The sequence below is a fragment of the Drosophila ficusphila genome, unplaced genomic scaffold (assembly GCF_018152265.1).
Source record: "Drosophila ficusphila isolate 14025-0441.05 unplaced genomic scaffold, ASM1815226v1 contig_412, whole genome shotgun sequence".
Taxonomy (NCBI): domain Eukaryota; kingdom Metazoa; phylum Arthropoda; class Insecta; order Diptera; family Drosophilidae; genus Drosophila; species Drosophila ficusphila.
In genome coordinates, this window is record NW_025064326.1 from 346,856 (window position 1) to 365,691 (window position 18,836).

The following is an 18,836-nucleotide window of genomic DNA, read 5'->3' on the forward strand; positions in this document are numbered from 1 at the left end:
GCCATCACCTTTATCGGTGGCATCGCCATCTCGCCGCCCGCAGGAGCCCGGACTGCCTGCCAAGCCGGCCATTTAGACGTGGCTGTGGCTGTGACAATATTATGACTGCTCCGAGGAGCAGGCCACCCGGGTGTATTGTAATTCATAATCCTGCGATTTGCTTGGCGGAGGACACAGCGCCTTACTTCCCATTGTGGTTGCCCACGGCTTAAGTGGCGTCCTCGTCTTCGTCTTCGACTTGGGTCGAAAATTCTGACATTGATTGTGCTTTTGCTCGGGTTCAGCTGCAAGCAGGAGGCCAGTTGACGGGAACAGTGGGGGGAGGGGATCTTAAGCCGTTGAGCACTGAAAATATTTACCCTGGCTGCTAAAATGCCCCTCGAGAGGCGCCTGGGTTGAGTGCAGTGGCCAAATCGGCGGCAAGGAAGGATTGCGATTGTATACGTATTGCTAACCCAAACAGAGTTTCGGTAATTTCAATTCATTTGGTTTTATTATATTCTCCTTGCCGTATCTCTATACAATCCATACACTGCATCGGTATCTTTATTTGCTTAACTAAAATGTACACACAACGGAGAAAACAATCTCGAGAAGCAAGTCATATCGTATATATATAGTCAATAATACGACCCACGCCTTTGGCTGCGGGGCCTCGTATGTACAGTAATTTACACGGATATTTAAGCACATTACGAGTAGTTACCCAATCATCGTTCCCACTATCCTGCATCCTGTCTGCAGCTGTACAGTAACTCGTTCCCTTATCAGTTAGGTATTTTAATTATTGTTCTTTCTGTCGCTCCTCCACTGATTCTATCTGTATCTAGCTCAATCTTTGTCAGCTCCGCTTCGGTATCTGTATCTGTATCTGTATCGGTACTGTATCGCTATCTATTTGTGACATTCTTGGTCGCTGCTTGGATATTTACACGGCTGCCAGCTGCTAAATGATATACATATGTATCGAAGTCCTTTGTATAAATTCTGTAGAGTTATCTAACGCTCCTCCTGCCCTCCTTTCCCTCCTTTCCCTCCTCTCCCGTACATATAAAAATATCTCTGCTCTGTGGCTAATTAACTTTATCATCAGCTGCTCGGCGAAAGTGGCCGCCGCAATTGCTAGACATTCGTCACTCCCAGCTTGGCCAGGTTGCCCAGCGTGATGGCGTCTCCGGGCTGGAGTCGCAGAGCCGCCTTGTAGCTGGCAGCCGCGTGGTTCGTGCGTCCCAGCAGGTGCAGGATGGCCCCCAGATTGGTGTGGGCATGGGCGTCGTCCGGTCGCAGAGCCACTGCCTGAAACGGGGATACATTTGGCTTAAGAGGGGGTTCTCCTGGAGCGGATCGTCAGTTGCTCACCTTGCGGTACCACATCTCCGCCTCCACCTTCCTGTCCAGCAGCCGCATCGCGGTGGCAGCTGCCACCACCAGGGCGTAGTCGTTCGGCTCCAGCTCAGCGGCCCTCCGGTGATAGACGGCGGACTCGTGGTGCCGCGACTGCAGCGAAAGGAACTCGGCTAAACGGTGGGGGGAATATCAATTAAGGATGGTCAGTTGCTGGTGCTTACTTCAATAGTGAAAAAGATTTGAGTTCTTTTCCTATCTCTATAGTTAGTCAATGACATGGTTTAGTACCCACCGTAGTGATGGTAGACGCTGGCCTGGTCGGGCGCCAGTTGCAGGGCCCGCTTGAACCACATCTCCGCCTCCGAGGCTCGGCTGCTCTGCACGGGAAAAGCAGGACAACAATTAGCATTTTGTTCTCTCAAGCTCTCAAGCGATGGAAGGAGCACCTACATTTCTGGCCAGGGTGATGCCGTAGGAGATGTGGGCGGCCACCTGGTTGGGCTGCAGCTCCAGGGCGGCGCGGTGGTGGCGTTCCGCCTCGTCCCACTGCTGCAGGCGGCCAAGGACGTCCCCGATCCGCTGGTAGAGCACCTCCCGCTGCTGCGGCAGTCCCGGCAGGGAGGACAGGGCCTCCCGGTAGACCGCCAGCGCCCGCTGCAGCTTGCCCTGCTCCACGTAGAGGGCGCCCAGCTGCAAGTAGGCCGAGCTGCGCGCCTGGTCGTGGGCTCCCCGATCTCGGACGGCGGCCCCATCCAGAGTGGAGCCCGCCTGCAGGGTCTCGATGGCCTGCTGGCGCTTTCCCAGCGCTATGAATGATATGCCCAGGTTGAGGTAGGCCACTGTGGGTAACGAGTAAGCATGAGCTGCCCCCTAGAAGCTGCAATGTGTGGTTGGTTACTCACCCGCCAGATTCGGTCGGAACTTGATGGCGCGCTGAAAGCACTCGACGGCTGCCGGATAGACCTGCTGGTTCTGGTGCAGGATGCCCCTGAAGCGAGAGCGAAAGTGTTGACATTAATAGACTGAACTTGCCGGCTCTCGTGATCTAATTAGAGCGCCTAAATCGGGCAGACTGGCCCCCTTGAGGTTCCCTCGAGCCCGACAAGTCGAGTGCCTCCGGTTGGAGGACTGTCACTTTGATGCGCAACTAGCACTCGACTGGAGCAAACTTAAATACCCCCCCGGACTGCGGTTAGTTTCTCTGAATTTAAACGCTACTTTTTGTAATACAATTTTGTGTTCCAAACCTACTTTTTCTGCGGTGCATTTGGGTTCGTATAATTAGTTTGCTACTGTCGAGCAGGCGGCTCTTAAAGTGTCGACTGCTTGCACTTTTCGCAACCAGGTTCCAGGCAAAAGGGAAGTGGAGGGTCCTTTCACTTTTCACAACAAGTGCAGCAGCCACAACAACAATCCCGAATGTTTGACGTGCGGTAAAGTAAAAAATCAAATTACACAGCTCAGTGATTTGCTGGTTTCGATGTTTGGCTGCTCCTGCCACTCCTCCCACTCTTGCCAGTCCTGCTGCTCCTGCAGGTCCTGCTAGTCCTGCCGCTCCTGCTGGTCCTGCTGGCAAACAACGAACTTCGGGAGGCGGCAATCAGTCAAGCAAGCAGACCGCCGCGAGCATTGCTGCTGATGATTTGATCGCAGTAAATAATGTATGTGTGTTGTGTGTTCGCGGATGTGTGTATCCGCAGCTTTTCTGGGGGAAGGAGGCTGCTGCGAATGGGGCAGGGAACATTGATTTTCGATTAGCGCGTGGTTCGCTTTGCAGGCAGCCTGTTGAAGGGTTTCCGCAGAACACACAGGACACGCAGGACACACATAATGGCAGCCTTAGCAGTGTGACCTGGTTCTTGAGGACTCCGGCATTAGCCGGCGAAGGGAGTGCGAATCGGGCAAGGTTAGCAAAAGCAATAATCTGGCTTGCGACAAGCCGCCTGACGTTGACAGACAGACAGGCGGTAAAAAGCAAAACCCGAAATGACGCACTGAATATTCAAAGCGCAACTCCGCGCTCGCTTTTCTTTCGCTTTTCCCCAGCTTTGTATTTCCGCACTCCCCACCCCCCGCTCTCCACTCCTCACTCATTCTACTGCTACTTCTGCTGGCTTTCCTTCTGTCCCGTTATGTCGCATCGCGTCGCGTCGCTGCTGTGAAATATGCGCAATGAGCAAAAATGCAATGCGAACAGACAACAGACAAAACACAGAGCCAGCAGAGAACCATAACTATAAGGAAGAAACAGAACAGAACAGAACTGAACTGAAAACAGAAAGCAGAAAACGACGAGCTTACAGACTTTGTCAGACGTTGACAGAGGGACAGAAGGACAGAGGGACAGAATGACGGACGGAGAGAGTGTGAAAGCTGAGAGCCTTTGCCGAGCATCCTGGATGGTGCACAGACAAAATATGTTCCCCTCTTTCAATGGCTACACTCCAAGTTAGAATAACTTTTAGTTTCGACTTCAAATCAAGGTGCTTTCAGATATGTAGCTTTGTTCCGTATACAACTTTTACTTGAACTAAACTTTCATTTTATCCACAACACTACTTTCCATTGTTAGGTACCAGAGAAAGTACCTCGTTTTCTCCCAGTGCATGCCCGTGCATCACAAAATGAGCATAGTTCTGCAGCGGCACGCAAATGCCCTGAGCTGGATGGAAATGGGAAAACGAGACGAAGGATCCAGTGGCAGGACGACTTGGAGGATTGCTGCGTGTCTCGGGTAGCGCAAGAAAGGAACTGGGCTCCATTTGACAGCTTGTTCGGCATTGTATTGCCATCTCGGGGACGCAGGCTCATAACCAGGATGCTGTGCTGCATAAAATGGCCGCGCTAAATGCGCACCCAACCGAAGAGTTCTCTGGGTGGAGGATGGGGACGGGGGGAGGGGGAGATATAGTGCCCGATGTAGGGGAAAACGCATAAAAAGATAATGAATAAGGCTGCCATTTATCGCATTGCTTCTGCCTGTCGCATGTGGGTGGGCAACGTAATGAGGCCAGTTCCGGCTTACACTACTGCAGAAAAAAAAGGTACAGGTCTGTTAGAATATGTGCGTTAAGTGCCTTTCCTTTACCCTCTTTTACTAAACAAGTTTTTCAACATAACAACATATTAGTATTTCTATCGAAAACAAGGCCAGAATGACTGTCACTATAAGAGTCCTTTCCCCACTGAACCGTTTCAAAAGAGGCATTCTGAACATTCGCTAAGTGGCTTTCAAGTGATCTTCGTATTCAGTGGTCGGTTACTCACAGGTTGAAATGCACATCTGCCATGTTGGGCCGGTAGCGAATAGCCTCCTGCAGGACCTGCTTGGCCTCCTCGTATCGTCCCTGCGAGCTGAGCACGCTGCCCAGATTGCCCAGCGCTGAAAGGAAAGGGAATTGGAATTGACGAAGGTTCGGATGCAAGGAATCGGGGGAGCACTCACCCTTTGGCGGATTGACGGCGATGGCACTGCGGTACAGGCTCTCCTCGTCCCGCCAGTCCGCGTTCCTCCTCAGGGTGCGCAGGCTCATGGCGGCCAGGAGGACGCTGAAGCTCAGGAGGAGGGCACAGCGGGCTCTCGGGGAGCAGGCCATCAGCCTGGAGACGCCGTAGCCCACCAGGAGACAGAAGCCCACGCTGGGCAGGTACAGCAGGCGCTCGGCCACCACGAAGCCCACGTAGAAGAGCAGGTTGCTCGCGGGCAGGAAGGGCAGGACCAGGAAGCCCAGGGACATGACCACCACGCAGGCGTGCCGGTTGCCGCGCGACATCCCCTCCAGCGCGTACTCCCTGGAGGAGCAGTGGAAGCCAGAGCTCCCCGCCGAACTCGAGCTGGAACTGGAACTGGAGCTGGAGCTGGAACTGGAGCTGGAGCTGCTGTTCGTGCTGTTGCTGCAGCTGCTGCTGCTGCGGGAGCCGCGGAAGGCGGAAGACACTAGGTGATGGGGGTGGCTCTGGGCGGGGGACGGGTTCTGGTTCGGGTTGTGGTTCTGGTTCTGGGTGTGGGAACCGCCCTCGTAGACGAAGCCGCTGCTGTTGTTGTTGCAGTCGCGGCAGGGAAGCGCCTCCTGCTGGCGGTAGGCCGCCTCGAAGGCCTGCAACTTGCTGCTGCTGACCATCCGCTTGCGCTTGGAGCGCGACTTGCGACTGGGCACCTTCTGGATGTGGTACTGCGGGAAGGCGGCGGCCACTCCACTCCCTCCCGGCAGCTCCTTGGGTCCGCTCAGCAGCTGCCGCCAGCTGCGCCACGCCACGCCCACCAGCACCGAGTAGAAGCAGGCGGACTGGGCGTTGCGGCGGTCCCACAGAGAGGTCACCCTGGGCAGAGCGTCCATGCCCCAGTCGAAGCTCAGGACGTTCGGCTGGAGGAGCAGCCGCAGGTTGAAGACGGGCAGGTAGAGGAAGGTCAGCAGCCGCGTCCAGGCGGAGGGCGTCCTCGCGATCGGGTTGTCCGCGCTGGAGAAGGCCGTCTGCGGTCCGGGGACGACGACCAGGCGGCAGTAGACGCCGCAGAACAGGGCGCCCATCACAATGCACACGGATCGAAGGCGTTGCTGCGGAGGAGGAACACGATTGCATTTGCCGCACTTTAAACATGCAGGACTCGAGCAGAAACAGTACTCGTAACCACTGGCAAGTATGGGAACTGTAACTCACCTTGTCCACCTGTCCGCTCAGACCGCGCATCACGTCGAAAAGGGCGCAGGCGAGCAGGGCGGTGACCGCCGTCTCCTTGCAGAGCAGCCCGGCGAGGGCCAGGAGCAGGGTGGCGCCCAGGGCGAGCCACTGGCGGGGGTCCCCCGACTCGCGCCACCGCATGTGCCGCAGGTAGCTGAGGTACGTGAGCAGGTAGCAGACGCAGGCGGCCACGTCCGCCCGGCCCACCACCCCGGCCACCGCCTCCGTGTGGATCGGGTGGACGGCGAAGAGGGCGCCGGCGGCCAGGACCGCCCACACGGAGGCCATCAGCGTGCGGGCCACCCGCACCACCAGCGCAGTGGCCACGCAGTGCAGCAGGTTGTTGACCAGGTGGAAGCCCCACGGCGCGAAGCCGCCGGCCAGGAGATAGTTGAGCCGGAAGCTGAGCACGCACAGCGGACGCCACGATCCGTGGGAGCCGCTGTCCGTCAGCGGAGTGCCCCAGAAGTCGCTCGAGAAGCTCCGCTGCCAGGGGGATCCGCCCGAGACGTCCGCATTGGCCAGGATTGCACGTCTGCAAGGAGAAAGATTCGAATTGTTCGGATTATTAGAAAGGAACTCTAAAAATATCCCAAAGATTACATTACAAGTACTCTTTATTTAGCAAAAGGTTTTATCGTGATTTTTGTTTAAAAATTCGGTTATTGGGATAACTTTTTAATTGATTTTTGCTGAGCACAAAAATCTCTTCTGGGAAGGATAACGACTTCCACTTCATTGCGAAGATCATCGACTGTTGCCTGTTCGCATAGAAGTAGTTGGGTAACTACGCGTAGCAGTCAGCGATTTGGTCTTTGGCGGAAGTCCTGCTCCGTGGAATCCCCTGCGATTTCTCCCTCGGAATTTCCACTCTGCCACCTGTGCAACCTGCGAAGCACGGCAGGCGGACTTTTGTAGGATTTGGGCCGGGTGTTCGTGACAACGACGACGGCGGTGCCAGCAGCTCGTATATCATGGCAAGGCCGGGGAGGTGGCCCCAAAGCCGCCTGCCCCACCGCCAGTGGTCCACATAAACAAATGCCACTCTAATGCCGCATAAAGTCGGTGGAGAAGTCGTTGCTATTAGTGAGTGTGTTTGTGAGGGAGAGAGTGAGTGTGTGGAGCGTTCCTGGCTGAAATTCGATTTTAAGCGCCGGTGGAATTCCATTGCAGCATCACGGCATGCCGCAGGCGACTTTCCCCACCCACTTCCCCGCCCCTCCCTCTCTGTACGTATAATGTTACGCAATTCAGGATGTGCTATCGCAACTTTAATAAATTTGCCTCGGAGCCGCCGCCTCCTCCATCTCCCCGATTCCTCGGCCGTAATGACTCTTACCTGTCGTCGTAGACGAAGCCAGCGTTCAGGGTGTTCAGATATAGGACGAAGGCCAGGCTGCAGCAGAACAAACACGTGAAGTCCATGCTGAAATGGAGGGGAAGAGATGGGGGAATCGATTAGTTTCAGTTTGCCCACAAGCTATTACATAAATATTTCTCCATAATTCATGATTTTATCGCAAAACTAAAAGCTTCGGTTTACTCAAAGTCTAACTTAAACTGAAATGTAATTTAAATTAAATTTTTAATGAATTTATAAATCATACAAAGATCTAAGGGCTATTTAAAGCGAAAGTAGAAGTGCGTTTCTGTGAGTGTATGGCTTATATAATGAGCCCGTTGACAAGCGAAAGTTGTGACATTCATCCGAGGTCCTTTCTGAGCCCTGTTTAACAACTCTGGATCATATTTCCCATCTCAGGTATTCGTTGGCTCGCTTTTGTTGTTGCTGCCGCCAGCGGCAGTAAGTAACTGCTGGTAGCAGCTTTTCCTTTGCCTTTCCCCTGCTTTCCGCTGGCTTTTCATTCCTTTCGGAATCGGCCTGCAATGTGCAGGTAGATTGCATTCATGGCTTCCTCCTTTTTGGGCATTGTTGTCATTTCGGACTCCTGACAGCCGTTTTTGTTGCCGCGCCCGTTCCGCCGCCTTCGTTGTTGTTTACTGGCCGTTGATGATGTTGCTACAGCCATTACACATAATGAGAGTCAGCAGACTGTTGCCGTTGCATTCGCTTATCCCGTTTCTCCTCCTCCTCCTCTGGATTCTATGCACATTTGCTGCGGTTGCCAGCGTCACCAGTCGGACTCTTCCCCCAGAAGCCCACCCACACCCTTTCCACCCAGCATCGTTGACATCAGAAGTCGCAGCAGCGACAGACAATAAAGGCTATCAACGAGCTCGCCGGCGATGTTTGTCCAAAAGCCAGCATGTGTGTGGGTGGCTCGGTGTCCCCGCAGCATAATGGACACATGGGATCCTCTTTTACCATCCCCAATCTGAATAGCATACAACCGTTAAATGCAAAAGGGCTTTATACTAAGAAATGAGCCTAACAACTCCAATAATGAAATGCCGAAGTCATATACATAAAAGTATTAATAAGTGGAGAAAAAACAATACTCTAACCGACTTCAGAGTGGCAGCTCCCCAAGTAGAACCAATTTCCGCCACCCCCCCTTAATGTGAAAAAGGGCCGCTCGCTTTCTTTTTTCGGCACAAAAGCTTGTACATGCGAGTAATAAGCAGTTGGCTTAGGCCTCGCTAAGTCCTCGAGGGGAGGGGACTGTGGGCGGCATAGTTCTGTCGACGTTGACACACCGAGAGATTTGGCATTGTGCGCGGGGTCCGGGCCTTAAGCGGCTTAAGCCCAAATTAGCAGCATTCAATATGCGAGTAAGCCGCAAAGTAAAAATGCGAAGAACGAAGGAGGAGCCCCATTTACTGCACAGCCGCCAAAATTGCTTTGCTAATGAGCCATTATGACGAGCTTTGCCCTGGGCTCTTTCCTTCGCCTGGCGAGTGTTTGCCTGATTGATTTGCCTGCAGTTTGTTTCCGAGCCATTTGCTCGGGGCCATCTCATCCGGGGTTTATCACTCGCAACTTGTCAACTCGTTTGGCGAACGACTCGCATACCAATTATCCACAAATAATAAAGCTCGACTCTGGACTCGAGCACTATAAATGAGGAAGACGGTCCTTTGTTAGCTGATAGATACATTTCCTTTCTTTCCTTCCACTCAATCTAGCTTCCCCCTTCCACTAGCCATCCACCCACACACATCGTGGCCCTCTTCGGGCGCCGGGCCATAAATCATGTTTTATTTTCGTAATTAGCCCGGCCACCGCATAAATAACGGGCTTTTCATTGTCTCAATTTTCGCTGGCCCTCCCCGTGGGCCTCCTTGTTTGCCTATTTAACAGTTTCAGGTTTACGAGTATTGTTGATTAAATTTCCACTTTGTCTTATTACTTGCCACCGTCGCACTTTAAATTGTTTGCTCACAAATTGAGTCCTGGCACTTGCCATTCTCCATTCGCCATTCTCCATTCTCAATTTTCCTTGCCTTTCCACTTGGCTCATGCCAGTTGGCACTTTTGTTTTTATTGCCCTGCCACCTGCCATCCTTTGCTGCTGACCTAGTAAATTGTGTCGTCTAATGGTTTTTCTTTTCACCCTCAGCCACTCCCCTCGCGCTGTTTTTTCATCGCTGCGTTTGTTTGTTGTGCCTTTGACAGTTTCCGCTTCCGTTTGGGCAGGTGTTTGCCTGGCCAACCCAGAGTTGCCACCTAACTTTAGCCAGCGAAGGTCGCCCTCCCTTGGCTTGCCAGGATGCAGCTGGAATGTGTGCCGATCTGCTCGAGCCGATCCTTTTAGAGTCATATGTGCATTGCACCAACTAGAATTATTGAAATCCACAATCGATTTCATGACTTCACTAGTTATTTGACGTTTTTATGCCATCGCTACTTATCAACAGGATGTTTATATACCATTGCTGGAACTGTTCTCATCGGGATAAAGTAGCCTAAGGCTGACCAGCTGGAGTCCTTCTGCAGACCACAATTAGCCAGCAGAGTGTGTGTGTGTGTGCCTGCCCACCGACTTTGGGTATTAAAATTCTAAATTAATTGCCCGGCGAGTGGCGTTGGATGGCCCAAATGCCAAAAACAGCAGCGCAGTATGGAAATTAGAAGCCGGCGAGGACTCCGTAGACTAATAGACGTGAAATTTAAGCGCATTGAATTAATTTACCCCCTCGCACAGCCCACACGAATAAAGTTATTTAGGGCTGGCAGCAAAAACTATAATTAATAGGCGTTTTTATTTCGCTTTGCTTGATTATGCATAAAATTAATTATATGCCGACACCTGCGGCCCTCGCAAAGGGGTTAGCCACCCCCACCGCCCAACACCCACAGATACTTGGCCGCCTTTTTTTACTCCCCCGAGTGGTAAGCAATCATTTGCCGCTCAAACTGCCGTCGAATAAAGCTGAAAAAGGGCAGACTACAGTTGAGTAAACCTGCCAAAAGTGAAAGTTTATTATTATGCGGTATGCAGCGTTGCCTTGTGAATCCACACAGTGCATTTTAAATAGGCAGTTTCAGTTTCGGGAGCCCGGCTCCACTCACCACCCTCTCCGCCCGACCGGACATCAAAATAATGAACGGAAAGGCAGCCATTTTGGGAAAGTACCGTAAAAATACCGAAAACGTTTTAAAAATGAAACGATTACACCATTGCGGCTTGCAAACGACCAAGTTATGATAATGTTTGGCCAACTAAACTCGTTTAGCTTGCCAAATACGAGTGTTCCACCCGCCGTTACCCTTTTCCCACCGAAAAACGCTGCAACAGCGCTGTTGGGTTCGCAGTGCAAGGTAAGCCCCACAGCAACTGCTCCACACATGCAAACAAGTGGGGAGGACTGGAGTTGGGAGTCCACAGTCGGCAGTCCAGAGCCCTGAATCCTGAGTCCTGAGTTCGGGTCATTGAGCGCGTTGTGGATGCAGCCCGGCCTGACTTTCCGGTCAGCTTTCGTTGGGGCGGACTGCCCTTGCTAATATTTTTTGAGGTATTTAGAACCAGAGCTCTGTGGGTGTCTTCGGCCCAGGGAACCAGTATGACTGTTTTCGGGCTTCAAGTGCACTTGCAGAAACCCCTAAAGTTTCCCTATCATGAACTTTAAGGTACTTTCACTTTTCGACTTTTAGTAATTCGATATTAATGAGTACTGATAAAGTCATTTTCCACTTACATATCGTGTTTTTGAACGAACATATTTTCTCTTAGTGTTGCAGTCGTATTCCAACCTAAGCGAGCGACAGACTCAGACTTTTGGCACTTTTATGCTAATCACAAAAAGGCAATTTCCCGCCCACCCACACGCACACTCACATGTGAGAATCATGCACACAGACTTGCCTTTCGGAGGCGTGGCTGGTTGAGGAAAACTTTTTGGATTTTGGCCATGCAGTAAAGTTTTTGTTCGCTTTGGGGGTTATTCTCCGGCTTCGGTTTAATAGCTCGTTGAACATTTGCCCAGCGGTTCGTTCAATTGAAGCACCCCGCATTCTTCCGTGAAAACCTATCTGAGCGGCTTTTGGCGAATTATGAAAGTGCCGCAGTTCCGCTTTGGGGCTCAAGTTGCAGCGGAATTTGAATACGAATCTGGTTTCGATCAGAAAACCAAGGGCGCTATTCAAAAAGTTCAGCTATAAGGTACTTCAAAGTAACTCTGTGGTATCGCTGCAGAATTTTCCGCTTTTCCGACAGAGACTACTGCAGCTCCTTTGGCCACCGTATATAATAATTAGGTAATAATTAGCATCTGCCAATTAACAGGGTTCGATACGCCCTCAAGTTCCGCCCGCAATTTGCCGGTCCTGAGTCACAAATTCACAGCCATAATTTAATTTAAATGCCCAAAACTGTAAATCGTTTAATTATGTATTCGCCGGCACACACACTGACAATGGGGAAAAAACACTTAGCGGAGGGTTTTGGGAAGGAAGGATGCTTCGGATTTACTGTTCCAAAATGTTTTGGCGCCCGAAAAACAGAGCTAAAACCCAAAAAACGGAATCCAAAGAGTCTCGATAATCGCGCTCGGAAAATTAGGGCCGGAAATTTCGGGGTTGAAACGGGAAGCTGCGGCCTAGTTACGAATTGTGTTATAGTTTGCGTAAGTGAGCTTGTGTGTTTGAGCTGCGTTAATTGAATGCGCAACTGTCGTGCGTTCTCCCTCCCCTCTCCCTCTTCCCTCGTCGCCCTTCCTTCTTCCCCCTTTCGCCCCTTCCTCACCCCGCACCTCCCTTCTCCGTCATTTGCGTAAGCCTGTTGAACAATTATAACTGGAATGTCCAAATGCCAAGTGCCTTGAAATTGAGTCCGACGACCAACGTGGCGTATGCGTGTTGCTCTATATGCTAATTAAAATGACATGTGTCTGTGTGTCTGTATGTGTGTGTGCTAGTGTGAGTGTGTCCGTGAGTGAGTAGCTCGTTGTCTGTCTGTATGTGTGCGCTTTGTGCTGTTTGCATTACATAATTATAATTACGCATACGCCATGTTGGCGCGCTTTTGATTTGACCGTTTTGCTCCACTCCGGAAAATAAAAACAACCCTTTTGAGGAAAATTTATCAACTTCACTACACAATGATGAATTTTGAAACTTTATCAAACTCGACATACTCGACTTAACTCGACAAATATTTTTTAATCTTCGAAACTTTTTGTCTTTGTTAATAAAGTAAAGTGAAGAACAATTAAACATGTACGAACCGTTTTCCCTGTGTACGCATGCAGAATTTTTACATTCGTTCCAACTGTGTGGGGCAAATATTTACGATACTGTTGCACTTGCACCATCAGCTTCCACCCAAGCTCCTTTTTTGTACCATTTAAATAGTTGGCATGGAATATTTAACGTTTTGACGCGCTGCCCAAACAACCCGGAGGAAGCTCACTGAGTGGCATGCGAAAAACCATGCAAATCGAAACATTAACTGGCAGCTGCAAAAGTGTAGGTGCATATGCCACGGCTCGTATGAAATAATTAAGCGACATCCATGTTTGTCCCCGTCAGGACAAGTAAATGTGTGTGTGTGTGTTGAGGGGGGAACGAGGTGTTGCAGGAAAGAAATCCAATTGCTAACCGCAAACATAATTAAAAACTTTGCGCAACCACAATCGATGGGAACTGCGATTGGGTTCCGATCTCCGGACATTACACAAGCCCCGTGGGATCGGGCCAAAGGAGTTGCAATAAAATTGAGCGAAAATGCTCACGGGCTGCGGACACGAACTGCAGTGCAGTCCCTCCTCCCTCAATCCCGTTCCCCAGGAGCGTACGTGGGCATAAATCCAATTAAATCACAAGTTACGCAATGTGATAAGTCACGTTGTTTATTGTTCCAGCGCACACGGCACGAGAGCAACGCATCTGCAGCTGCGAGGAGGAAAGCGGGTCCTCGCACACCGCAATTTATGTACAACCGACAGGCAAACACAGCGAAACAAACAAACAATTCACGCGCCGGCTGCGGTGGGGGAAAATAAAATACAATAAAAACAATAAAAAACAAATGCCGTGCGAAACAGTCGAAAAAACAGCGGCCACACACCCAAATGAAGCCCCATAAAACACTGCACAACTAAACGCAGTCTGGCTGTGGATTTAGCTAAATGCATATCAGCTGAAAACACACAGAAACCGCGATGTATGAAGCGGTTCCAATGAATCGATAATCCCCTAAAACAAATAATACCAAGCGAAGTAAATACTTCCCTTAACGTTAACTAACAGTTAGTTTCATTACATCCATATGATAAGTGCACACCCATTATATCGAAATACGCCGCCTCTTTCGATATTTCAAAGCCAAATAAAATCAATGCCAGTCAAGCTCCTCCTTATTTTTGGCTTCCAACGAATGTACTCTACTTCTTCTTCTACCTCGACAGAATTTAAAATCGAAGACCCAGTTTGCGGCTTGTCCAACTTCGCATTCCCAATCCCTTAACATTTAGCATCACCGCCTCGTTCATATTATTTACTTTTGGTCAAGTTTGAGGAGCAAACAGAAAAAGGCACAGACCAAGTTAAAATATGACGGAGGAAACAGCCATTGAAATTTGTGTGGCTTTCACCGCTGTGCAAACTTGATTATTTCTGTGCGGACTCCCAAAAGGTAAGCTGGCCCAGGTTCATTGAAGCATCAATTTTTGTTGGCCAAATTATTTATTAAGTCCTCGAAAAGGGCCGGTCGTCGACTGAAAATTTGGAGCAGATTCGAGGACCGCAAGAAAGGGTTTTCCCCCTGGCAAACTTTTAATGCTCTGCAGAAGCTGGAGCGGGAAAGCAGTCTTAAGGCAGTCCCACATCAAAGTCGCGATTCCTTTTATGGGTTTTTAATGCTGCGGCATTATTAGGTGGCTTCTACGCTGCGCCATTCGCATTCGCCCTTCGGCGGCGGAAAAACCCCAACAAGTGGCGCGTCGGAGCGTTAAAATATGTCACGCGCTCGCTGGCACATGAGGCGTCTCCTTTTTTGCACTCCGCCCAAGGCGGAGTTCCACAGCGATCGATGTGCCGGTGCGCCAGCTGGCAAATGTATTTCGCAAACATTTCTATCAATCATTCAACGCGATTGATTCCCAATGCAAACGGAGCGGGCTCTGACCGCAGTGGAGGATGGGGCATGGGAAACCTGCAGCAGCTGCATGTTTCCGTTGCCGACATAATGCACATTGCAATATCGCTCTAGCTCACACGCTCGCAAATTGACAACCGACAGATTTTTTGGCACTGCACAGTGGCTCCGATAACAGATTCTTCAATCAAAACATTTTCGAAACCTATAAAATGGATGCACACATAGCTTCGACGTTGGTAAGTATTTATTGGAAAAGCACTGAAAGAGAAAATAAAAGTAGATCCTATAAATTAAATAAATCTAACTTTTCGAGTTGTACACAACATGTAATGTTCTATTCCAACTTAATTTAACAAAACGGAAGTCTTTAAAAATATACCAGTATTTCTGTGGAAAAGTTTACTTTTCGACCTACTGTGTGTTATGCAAAAAATCTCATCACGTGTGGGCTAAGCCCGAACTCGAGATACAGATGCAGATTCGCAGATACAGATTTGGAACATACACAGCCAACAGTCAAATAAACAGGAGCGATTGGGGATGGGCAAACAGATGCCACATGCTGGTAGCCTGCAGATTGCTGTTGCAAATTTGTATCTGCTATGAAATGTAAGAATGTAATTGATGTGCCATTTGCGGCGAAGCGCTGATCGAGAAGGCAGCGTTGGCCAAAACCCGTCGAAAGTACTGCAGGTGGACCCTACATTTTGCGAAACATAAAAGGAATGCAGCATTGCTCCTACACAGAGAAAAACTTTGTGGTCTTTCAAGCTTCAGTTTGCATTTTATACAGTTTCTGTTTAGATAATTTAGTGCATATCAAACTCCATGAGCCGTTCATATTTCATTATTATTTAACACTTTTAAAGTTCTAGGGATAGTAGCACGTGATTTCTCCGCCTGCAACCTCCTTTGCTTGCTTGCAGCATTTAAGTGAATGAAATGAAAACAAATATTGCAAATTTACACAATATAGAGTGCACACACACAAGTGCACTGGGGCCTGCGATTGTTGTGTGCGATTGCGATGGATTGGCATATCTGTGGTGGTCCTGCGGTTGCGGCCAACTGTCCATTATGCGGCTGCATCACTCGCGGATCCCGGACTCGTATTTGAGTTGGGGTTGCCGTTTACTAACTAACGTTGTTTAATCGATAATCAAGCCCGTCGAAAACGGCAGTTAACCCAGAACACCGAACCTTTTTTCGGGAGATTCAAGCATGAACAAGATAATATAACTAATACCTTCATACCTTCATAGACACCTTCACTAAACTCCAATCGCAAACTAATTGACGGTTGACCAGTCAGTCCGATCTTTCCTTCCTTTCATCCATCATCTTTCCCCTCTAGGGTTTCCGGCCATGTTTGAGCTTGACAAATACAACTTACTGATTTTATTGCAAATTGATTTTATGTGCACCTGCCACACCCACCCAGCCACCCTTTGGCTGACTGACTGCCAGCAGTTTAATTCAAACAAATTTTTCATGTTTACATTGTAGGGCGATAGTGGAAACTTTTTAATCAAAGTTAATTGGAAAGTTTTGCTTTGTCATTGCACACACACACACGTACTCGGGCAGACAGATGGCTATATAGTCTGGCCAACACACACACATACACACACGCACCCTGATAGGAACATGAATAAAAAGGCAAACTAAAAACTGAAAAGTAAAATGTAGGTTATCCTTCAGCGCACACAAAATGGTTCTCGATTCCCTGTGGGTTGCTCCCTCTCGCTCGCTTCCCCATGTCTATCTGTCTCTATCTCTGTCTCTGTCCCCATCCCTTTCCCCTACCTATACCTATCTCTATCTCTGGCTGTTGTTGGCCCACCTTTGATGATAAAATGTCATTTTGCTCGTTTACGTGTTCGGTCCTCTGTTCGGCCTTCTCTCTTCTCGGCTTCAATGTTTCTCTGCTTCTTTCTGCTGCCATTGCCAGGGCTGACATTCAACGCTCTTGATTAAATTTTATGCAGTTTAACTATTTCTTTTTTGGCCCAGAGATAGACAGAGATAGAGCAGTCTCTCCCGGCCCGCTCTCTCCGTTCTCTGTTCTGTTTGAAGGCTGACGGAGGGAACGCTGAGCCATTCAACACTTGAGCGTACACTGGAAAAAACGTATTTTAGATGAAATCGATAACCAACTATCGCGCCTGCACTGAAGAATAGAATTCTACTGATCCAAAAGAACGACCAAACCTTATATGCAGTTCAATAACAAACTTTTTATCTCGGTGTACTCCTTCCGTATCGCTTCATTCTCTGAGTCTTCTCTGTAAGCTTCAGTTTATGGTGCAACCGGAAAATTAATCCTAATGAGTGCTGACACACACACACACGCAAGCCAGCCGGGAAAGAGAGGAAAAGCCAGCGGTGGGAAAAGGGAAGAGGAAGCGGTGCAGGCAGTTTGTTTGCGCATGTGAAGCGATTTATGCTTTTATGCCCTTTCCTCCCGAGAGGTATATTCTCAGCTCCTGGAGGGATCAAATATAAACGTTGCTTTAAAGTTGGGAGATCACGAAAAAACCAAGTGCAGTTCTATTAGCTCTCCGTTAGATTTAAATAATTTTTGGCTTAGTCTCATTATCACGATATGCACCTATGAAAAATTACCTAATTACTGACGCCAAACTGGTGAGAACATATCTTGGAGAACTAACAGTTTCACAGAGAAATATCTCTCCGCTTTTCAAGAAAGGGTATGTTTGGTTTTTCCGTTGCAGATGGACTCCTCTGTCATTCCGGATCCTCCACCTCTGTTGCTTTGGGCAGAGTCGGTTTTGTTGGCTCTGTTGTTGCACACGTGCGTCACATGTAAAATGCAATTCCCACACACACACACAGTGGCATTCAGCTGCAGTGCCTTTGTGTGAGAAACGGTGTAGGTGTGTTCGTGTGTGTGAGAGTGTGTTTGTGTCGGGGGAAGGGGAATTCTCATATAAAACAACATTTTGTAAGCATTTTATAGGGCCATAGTGTGGCTGACTCGGAGTGAATGGCTGGCTGGTCAGGTGGTGGAGTTTCGAGGGGGCTGGAAAAAATATATGAGCATTGGATAAGGGGCTGTAAAATAGCAGGGGAACCCTGCCTGGCAGCCCGCTTCCTTTCAAAAGTGTTAAATGCCGCGTTTTGCATTAAGTTGCGTTGCTCGCGCTTGCCGTTTTTTCTACCTTTGGCTCAAAGACCTCCGTTTTAAGCCCTTGGGCGGTGTCTTTTATGAGGCTGCCATTGAAACGCGGCCGGTTGCCTCTGGCTGAAATCAAATCAGTGTCAATGTGGAGACAGGAAATTCGCTTTGCCACGCGTCGACTTTAAGCCGAAGGTGGGGAAATTAGCTTAAGGCCGGAATAGATTTGTGCGACTTGAAGTTGCACCAGCAAGGAATACGATTCGATCCCAAGACATTTGAGCCCACAAATTGCAGCGGGCTTTCGTTCCGCCACCGTTACCTCCATAAATACCTTGGCTGATGTCGCCGAGTCACGTAAAAGTGTATTTAGCGCGGTCATGTGTGGGTGTCCGTGCCTGGCACCTCGGCCAAATCCACCTATCCCGCCTTCGACAACAATGGGAGCAAAGTAAACAAATTAAAATGTATGCACAAGCACTGGCATATGCGCTAGGGTGTCGTCAATTAGGCAGGGGAAACAAAAAGAGCCCACGAAAAAGATGACTGCATAGCTACAGGGGTTCGGGATCCGGGATCCGGGGGTTGGGGTTTGCGGGGGTTCGTGGACAAATCATTTTGCCAGCGATTTCAGCGATTTTCGAGTGCGCAAATTGTTCCCCATGTGTGTGTCCTCGATTTGGGCTCACTTGCTCACTTCGCCAGCTAGTCTGCCTGCCAACCGGGCCATCAACAATTGTGGCAGCCCCGCACCTTTCCCTACTTCCCTTCTGGCCAACAGCTCGCATCACATATTTGGTTCATGGCAGATTACGTATACGCCCAGTTTGAAAATCGTTTGCATTGCTTGGCAAGTGGGTTGGTGCTATGCAGCCTCTCCTCCGCCGCTGCGTTCCAGTTTCAGTTATTCGGGGGGCTTTTGTGCCGGCGATGTTTTGGTAACAAAAGAGCAGCACGCTTAAACTTTTTGTGCCCATTACCTGTACACCCAAGGCAGCCAAGGGTTGTTCAGCTAAACTAAATCCTTTCAATATCTTAGGGGGAAAACCCCAAAACACTGGTCTTAATTAATTTGGACTAATCAACATGTTATTGTTCGGAAAGAGCAAATATTCAATGCAAATATTAAATAAAATGTTAAGCTCAGTAGGATTAGATTTAATTCGAGC

At 49.4% G+C, this 18,836-nt stretch overlaps 1 protein-coding gene across 2 annotated transcripts in view; it reads right to left on the reverse strand.

The window, feature by feature from the left end:
- Positions 1 to 474: 474 nt before the first annotated feature.
- The window catches only part of LOC108091511 (protein O-mannosyl-transferase TMTC2), a 33,284-nt gene continuing 14,922 nt past the window's right edge, over positions 475 to 18,836 (reverse strand). The window contains exons 3-11 of one of the 2 annotated variants that reach the window (XM_017190760.1): positions 7,367 to 7,453; positions 6,007 to 6,562; positions 4,793 to 5,903; positions 4,615 to 4,729; positions 2,250 to 2,335; positions 1,798 to 2,186; positions 1,640 to 1,724; positions 1,360 to 1,517; positions 475 to 1,296 (exon numbers count right to left, since the gene is read on the reverse strand). In XM_017190760.1, coding sequence (XP_017046249.1) covers positions 1,123 to 1,296; positions 1,360 to 1,517; positions 1,640 to 1,724; positions 1,798 to 2,186; positions 2,250 to 2,335; positions 4,615 to 4,729; positions 4,793 to 5,903; positions 6,007 to 6,562; positions 7,367 to 7,453 — 2,761 coding nt within the window. In that variant the 3' untranslated portion in view covers positions 475 to 1,122. The remainder of the gene's footprint in view (positions 1,297 to 1,359; positions 1,518 to 1,639; positions 1,725 to 1,797; positions 2,187 to 2,249; positions 2,336 to 4,614; positions 4,730 to 4,792; positions 5,904 to 6,006; positions 6,563 to 7,366; positions 7,454 to 18,836) is intronic. The other variant, XR_001771401.1, reaches the window with a different exon arrangement.